Source organism: Papilio polytes, unplaced genomic scaffold, assembly GCF_000836215.1.
Source record: "Papilio polytes unplaced genomic scaffold, Ppol_1.0 DF824146.1, whole genome shotgun sequence".
Lineage (NCBI taxonomy): Eukaryota > Metazoa > Arthropoda > Insecta > Lepidoptera > Papilionidae > Papilio > Papilio polytes.
The window spans coordinates 3,599,983-3,607,689 of NW_013525058.1; the positions used below are offsets into that span (position 1 = coordinate 3,599,983).

A 7,707-nucleotide genomic window follows, 5' to 3' on the forward strand; every position below is an offset into this window, starting at 1 on the left:
CCGACTACGTCTACAAAATCACCATCAAAGATGCCAAACTCACGGACACTGGATCTTATTCAGTTGTCGCCAAGTCAGTAATTCTATGATATTTATCATGTATTGAGTAATTTGCTTCCTATCTCTTGTGTAATCTAGCGAGTAATAAGTGATTTCAAGCTTGATATATGTCTTATCTGTGAATGTAAAGGAACGAAGTGAACCAGTGCTCGGACTTCTGGCAGTGGCACGTGTCCTCCGCCCCCAAGATCGTGAAGAAGCTGGGTGGCTCCAAGGTCTGCGAGGAGAAGGAGACCGTCACTTTCAAGATAGAGACCGAATCTGATCCAGCTCCGGATGTTAAATGGTAAGCTTGAGGTTACTGTCTTAAAAAAAACAATTAAAAGACCACTACTTTAATGTTTATATTTTATCAGGTTCAAAAACAAAACGGAAATAAAAGAATCATCGACGATCAAGATATCATCATCAGGCGAGGCTCATTCGCTGGTAGTTACGTCAGCCGCACGCGCTGACGCCGGGGAATACTCCTGTGAAGTTAGTAACCTAAGTACTATTAACGTCATTACATAAAAATTATTATTTCAAATGCTATATTGCCCAGATAAAAACGTCAATGTATGTCTCCTACAAAACGTTGTTAAAAAATTAAACGACTCGAACCTACTACAAAACACAACGACAATAAAAACAATGAACGCAATGACTTCCAACAAACAACGAAGATTGCACAGCCCTTTGGGAACTATGTTTAGGGAGACGATACACTTAACATTGCGTAATAATATAACAGCGCCATTTGTTTTAGTGCGGCAAAAACAGTTACTCATTATCATTTCAAATTACATTGTGTTAGAATCACTGTTTTCTAGTTTCTACTATTTATGTCTCTTTCGGATATTCAGGTGCGCAACGTGCACGGATCCGCGAGCGACTCTTGCGTGCTGAACGTGCGCTGCGCGCCGCAGTTCCGCCAGCGGCTGCGTGACGTCACCGCCAGCGAGGGTGACGTCAACGTCGAGTTTACCGTCGACGTGGAAGCGTACCCCGAGCCCAAAGTACAATGGTGAGAACAATTACATACTGGATGTCCTGGTTACAGATTAAATAGTTTGGAAAACCGTGAAGATGACATTATTGGGTCTGTTCAAAACTACAGAACTTATATTTGATGAATTTATTGAAGGACCAATTTAAAATGATCTTAACATTACTAACGACAGAGAAGTGATTTATTCTAACACATTGCACATTGACCAGGTACTTGGGCGACGTGGAAATAACTGAGAAGAAGTCGGTGTACACTCGCGTGGACAACGGCAGCTCCCACAAGCTGATCCTGAAGGAGGTGACTGCGGAGTTGTCTGGCCAGTACTCCTGCAAGGTCACCAATGACCTCGGCAGCGACTCCTGCCACGCCACATTCACTGTCAATAGTCAGTTTCCTTTTTTTAATTATTTCTGCTTTTAGCAATAGCTTAACTTGTTAATAATATATGTGAATTTGTAGGAAAGCCACGAATCACCAAGAGCTTAGTAGACATGACTGTGGATGCTGGACAGACTTTGAAGCTGGAGGTAGAAGTAGAAGGCTGTCCCGAGCCCAAAGTCAAGTGGTACAAAGATGGCAAGGAGGTTACTACTGATGCTAGAATCAAGATAGAAAGAGACACCAAAAGGTAATAATTCAAAGTACAATATTTCTAATTGTCTTAGTTAAAAACAATGTGCGGGACAGAGAGCAACTAATTACAAAGAATATATTACATGCAAGATAAATTCCATTCCAGATTGGAGAACTATAATTTAACAGTAACACTCGTGAAGGAAGAAGATGGCGGAGAGTACGAAGTAAGGGCTGAGAACGAAATGGGTAGCGTCAGCTCCAAGAGCACTGTTACAGTACACAGTAAGTATAACACACATCTCCACACAAATAGGAAGGCGAAACGATCCAACGTGCAAAATAATTTTTATTTTCAAAATATTCATTATGAATCTAAACAGTATTTTATCAACGCCTAGTCACTAACTTCAGTGACTAGTATTTGGCTCCAGCAAGTTACAAACACAAACAACATGCATCCACACTTTAATAAGGTACAGTCACACAAGTCACTATACTTGCCACACCGCCGGGACAAGCACATATAGGTATGGTAGTAACTAAAGCGTAGTATTACCTGAAGTAGATTACTACTGCATTGCACGTATTAGTTTTGTTGTAGTGTCCAGTCGTGGACGATTTGTACACGTTACTTTGTATCTGTAAAAAGGTGTTCATTCGACAAGAATGCCGATGTGTGATTCACAAGTGTCTAAGCACCATATCCCCCCTCACCTTTTTTGTGACGTCTTTAATAATAAACACCTATCCAAAAACCATTTTAATATCATCACTTTTCGTTATTTTTAATAGCTAAAGAAGTACATTCAAGATTCAAAAAAGAAACTATGCTTGAAAAAGAAGTCGAGGAGGAAAGCAAACCGAAAAAACAAGATGTAAAAGAAGTGGTTGTAGAAGATAAAGATTCGGCAACTATCAACAAGATTGAAGCGGAAACGATCGAAGAAAAACTTGTTGATGACACTACAAAAAGTGTTAGGTTCGAAAATGTTGAGGAGCGGACACCTGATAAAGCTAAAAAGTCATTTACCGAACCAGAAGTAGTAGAAGAAAAATCATTCTGGGATGATGTTGATGATAGTTCTAAAGCTAAGAAAACAACAGTAAATGATTCTGATATACAATCAGAAAAAGCAAAACAGTCATTTACAGAACCGGAAGTAACAGAAGAGAAATCATTCTGGGATGACATTGAAGACGATTTTAAACCCAAGAAAACAAAAGAAAGTGATGCTAATTTGATTCCAGAAAAAACAAAACAGTCCTTCTCAGAACCAGAAACAGTGGAACAAAAATCAATTTGGGACGATGATGTAAATGGAAATACTAAAAAACCAATAGTCAATGAGGTTACTAATGAACCTCAAAAAGTTAAAAGATCGTTTTCGAAACCTGAAGTTGCTGAAGAAATATCTCGTGGAAATGATAACGCTGAAGCCAACCAAGCTAAAATACCACATGTTGAGGAAATACAAAATAAACCACAAAAGTCTAGAAAATCATTTTCAGAACCTGATACAGTTGAAGAAAAATCTTTTTGGGGTGAAATAGAAAATAAAGTAACAGAAGAAGAAGTAAAAGACAAACCGCAGAAAGGAAACAAATCCTATTCTGAACCTGAAGAAGCTGAAACAAAATCTTTCTGGGATGATATTAACGACGAACAAAACAAGAATGTGCAAATTGATAATAACGAAAAAGTGCCCAATCAAGCAATAGCAGAAAACGCTAACCAGCAATTGAAAAAAATCGATGATGTTCAAGAAATTGGTAAAATAACATTGCCTGAAGCTGAGTCAGCCGAAACAAAATCTTTTTGGGACGACAACGAAAGTGAAAAACCTAAAAAGTTACAAATAGATGAAACTAAGGAAAAGCCTAAAAAACCTAGAAAATCAATAACAGAAGCTGAAAGTGCACAAACAAAATCATTTTGGGATGACAATGAAGATGAACAGATTAAAAAACCTGAAATAAGTGATGTCAGATCACCGAGGAAATCATTTGCAGAACCTGAAAAGACAGAAAGTAAATTCGTTGACGACGATAAACAAGACATACAAGAGAAGGATGTTTCTAAACCTTTTGTGAAATCAGACTTATCTGAACCAAAGAGTATATGCGATACAAACGAGAATGAGAAAAATGAGAGAGCTAAAATCACTGAAATTCAAGAGTTGCCTAATAAATCTCAAAAATCATTCACTGCATCCGAGCCAATTGAAGAAAAATCTATATGGGACGAGAAAAAAGATGAACAAAACAAAAAGCCCGAAGTTAAGGATATAGTAGATGAAAAACAAAAGGGTAAGAAAGGTATAACAGAACCTGAAAAAATAACAGAAGTAAAAATAGAAGAAGAGTTGAAGCCTTCAAGACGTAAATCTGTTAAAAAACAAACTCTAAAAGAAGAGCCGTTAAGTGCTGAAAAAGAAGGTACAAAAATAAGCGCTTTATGCTTTATCATTTCTCAATAAAACAAACAGCTTATAATCAGCGAGAAACTCACGTTTTCGCAAGTAATATTGCATGCTTAACTTGTGTTATTTTTAACAAACGAAGTGTGATTTGTTATGTTTAGGCCGAGTGTTCGAAACAATAACCACGTTCAAGACAGGCGAGGATGGGTCTATTGTTGTGTCTAAGGTTAGCAGCACCTGCTCCCACGGCGCCATTATCACAGGTCGGTATTACAGCTTCGCTTATCTTCCTTCTTAACTTTTCTTCCTCTTCATTTAATTACCATTGAATTTATTCTTTTAATTACATATCCTTACACCTTGATATTTAAAATCACCTAGAGCATGCTCAATGTTTTGTACGTTAGTTTAAATGTGGTCATAATAATATTTTAACTATTAGGTCCTGCGGAAACACACACTTTGCATAAAATGACATCGAAATACTACGATGATGATGATGAGTGCACAAGAAAAGTTATACAACCAAATAAGCCACATACTACTTCTTTAGAAGTAGAAGAAATTGCAAGTCACAGTTATTTCCTATCCGAGTTGGGTTACTACACTGTGCCGGACCACGTCAGGAGAGGCACGTACGGAATTATAGAAGAACCGCAAACTGACTCTGATGCCGACAGTTTGAGGTACGGACGATATACCGGAAATAGAGCGGTCTCCATTCATTCCGTTTCGGAAGATGAGAGTAGCTGGCACAACGAATCACTGTCGCGAGAAATATCAATTGAAGACTTATCAAAAACGATATTTGAAATAGATGAAACAAGAAAAGTGTTCAGCAAAGACTCATACGTTCGTCAGTCTTCTTTCAAAGAAGATTACTTGACGAACGATGGAGACGAGGAATCTGTCATATTAACTGAAAAACGACAAAAAGTCTTTGAAAATGATATCACTGAAAAACTCATGGACATTCGCAAAGAATTCAATGAAAATGAATTCAAGAACATTGAAGAAAAGTCGGATGACGTAAAAAATAGAATTATTGAAGAATTAGTATTAGGAGATGTAATGAAACAAGAAAATATAACAAAAGAAGTTGCCGAGACGACCGTGGAAAAGAAGAAAAAACAAAGTGGGAAACTATTCTGCGTGGAAGAGGAGAACGATGGCGAAGTGGAAGCTTTGCTGAGACGCAGTCAGAGACAGAGAAGCATATTAGATGATATTTTAAATCAAGAAGATGTGAAAGGTAAATTTCAAGTACATACAATATTATTGAAAAAGGAATACTGGAAGGCTGAAATAATACGTTTTATAATGCTACGAATGTTTGTTAGGGGCATAACATTTGTATTTGTTGCTTATACTTTAAAAATTACAAGTTTCAGCTGTACTTTCACTGTGATCTGGTATTTTTGTTGAAACTAAATTAACCTTATTGTTTTTATGACCTTTTATAGATTTAAATAAAGTTTATAGATTTGAGCAATTAAACATCAGATCACATTCACGTATCTTCTAAGCGTTCGGACGTTATTTTGAATTAATTCTATCGTATGTTTGTTTTAGCACGCATGCGTAATAACATTTCCTTCTGGCATACTAATAAACGGGTCCTGTTGCGGAGGAGATGTTAATCTCCACCTCTCGTCCATACAAAGGTAATTCTTTTGTTTTTTGTGTGTGGTTATTGTTTGTATGTAGTTGCTTTTTGTTCAACAAGCTCGTTTATTAAGCGACGTATCTGGTACGTATTTACACAGCAACACGACACAGACCTGCCACTATACCTCTTACACATCGGTAAGTACAGCTGCAGTATTATTAAGATTAACTGCTGTAAATAAGCATATTGAACACACATTTATTGTATATTCTGCGTTATGAAAAGGTGTTTTTGTTTCAACGATTACGTAAATTCTATACCTTCTTTTCTACACATGAATCTTTTGTATATATTTTTTTATAATTTTACATGCTCGTAACATAATTTCTAAAGTCATTAATTAGACTTTTTAAATTATTTTCTAGATTCTAGCTTGCACGCCATTAAAAATCTCATCTCTTAATCTATCAACATACTTTTATTTTCTTCTTTATTCTTCGAAGCATTGAAATGCATTTAATATTATAATAAACTATTGTAAATATTTCAGCACCTCCGAAACTAAAAGAAAGCAGCATGAAAGACAGCAGTGTGTTCGAATCCCTACCTCTGGTGTTTACTGTGGAAGCGAGTGGCTCCCCGAAGCCAACGGTGCGGTGGCTGCATGACGGCAAAGAAGTCAAGCCTGACGAGCGAGTCCGCATCACCAACGACGGAGACCTCTACAAGTTGGAAGTGGACAAAGCAGAACTCGGAGACGCCGGCAAATGGCAGTGCGAGATCAGCAATAACCTTGGAAAAGATGTTCTTCAGGCAGAAATTACTGTAAAACGTAAGTGATTTAAAGATACTTTTATTTCTTATAGCTTTTGCCAGCTACTTCTTCCGCGTGGTATTAATAAAAAACAAAAGAAAGTAGCCTATGTGTTCTTCCAGACTATCCTCCACATCTCTGCTAAATTTTATCCACATCCGTTCATCAGTCTTTTAGTCTACAAACTCTAACAAAGATCTATCTATCCATTGATCCATCCAAACTTTCACATTTATAATATTAGTAAGATTGCATTAATGAAGCTCTGTAAGACATAGCTAGACCTAACTTTATACTAGAGTTAGTAATATAACAAGAGTAGTTAATTATCTCCATACACTGGTTTTTATTTCCAGCCGAGAGCGAGCTTCGCAAGCCGATCTTCAAGACGCCCTTGGAGGCGCAGCGCGTGATGCAGCGCGAGCCGGTGACGCTGCGCGCGGTGTGCTCGGCGGACCCGCTGCCGCACGTCGCCTGGCTGCTCAACGGGACTGAGCTGACGCCGGACGCCACGCTGCTCATTGACGCACAGACCAAAGACATCGAACACGGACTCAAGGAGTGCGTCTTCACACTTCATATTCCCACTGGTAAGATGTTCAGTTGCTATGATAGCAGATAAAGTACAGAAATAGTTATTCAATGTGTATTTTCAACTTCAACAAATGTTTAGGTCGTCATGCTGACACCGGAGTGTACACGATCCAAGCGAAGAACAAGTACGGCGTGGGTGAGAGCTCAGCGCGCCTCGATATCCTACTGCGGCCCGAGATCGAGGGTCTGAAGGACGTCACCGCCATGCCCTACGAGGAAACCACCTTTATCACCAAGATACAAGCCAACCCCATCGCTGAAGTACAATGGTCAGTAACATTGTCCTTGATTCTTTACTGTCATTCTGATCGCTGTGAATTTCATCTAATAAATAATTCTCATGTTTGAATAATTTTGTATAGGAGCAAAGATGGGTACGTCATAAAACCGTCGTCCAAAATCGAGATAGAGGAGGACAAGGCTACGGAAACACACAAGCTGGTGGTTAAGAAAGTGACCCTGGAGGACGCCGGCGTGTACAGCGTTACTGCAAAGAACGAGATCGGGGAAGCATCACAGCAGGCCAAGCTCACTGTTCACAGTAAGTAACTCCTTATAAGGGTAAGTTTAGGGAATAAAACATTAATTGGAAGAGATATATTTTAACCTGAATTTTTTCTAATCGTTGTAGCGGACAAACCGG

At 38.3% G+C, this 7,707-nt stretch overlaps 1 protein-coding gene across 1 annotated transcript; it reads left to right on the forward strand.

Annotated features, from left to right (window-relative positions):
* Nucleotides 1-6: 6 nt before the first annotated feature.
* Nucleotides 7-7,706, forward strand: LOC106111744 (muscle M-line assembly protein unc-89-like; the record flags this gene model as incomplete). The annotated part of the gene is made up of 15 exons (XM_013293888.1): nt 7-73; nt 191-346; nt 417-537; nt 906-1,066; nt 1,261-1,436; nt 1,511-1,679; nt 1,791-1,909; nt 2,420-4,063; nt 4,209-4,310; nt 4,490-5,299; nt 6,207-6,488; nt 6,827-7,060; nt 7,144-7,333; nt 7,427-7,605; nt 7,696-7,706. Coding segments are annotated over exons 6-15 (3,708 nt in total), but the record flags the coding sequence as incomplete, so codon positions are not given.
* Between the last annotated feature and the right edge of the window lies 1 nt (nt 7,707).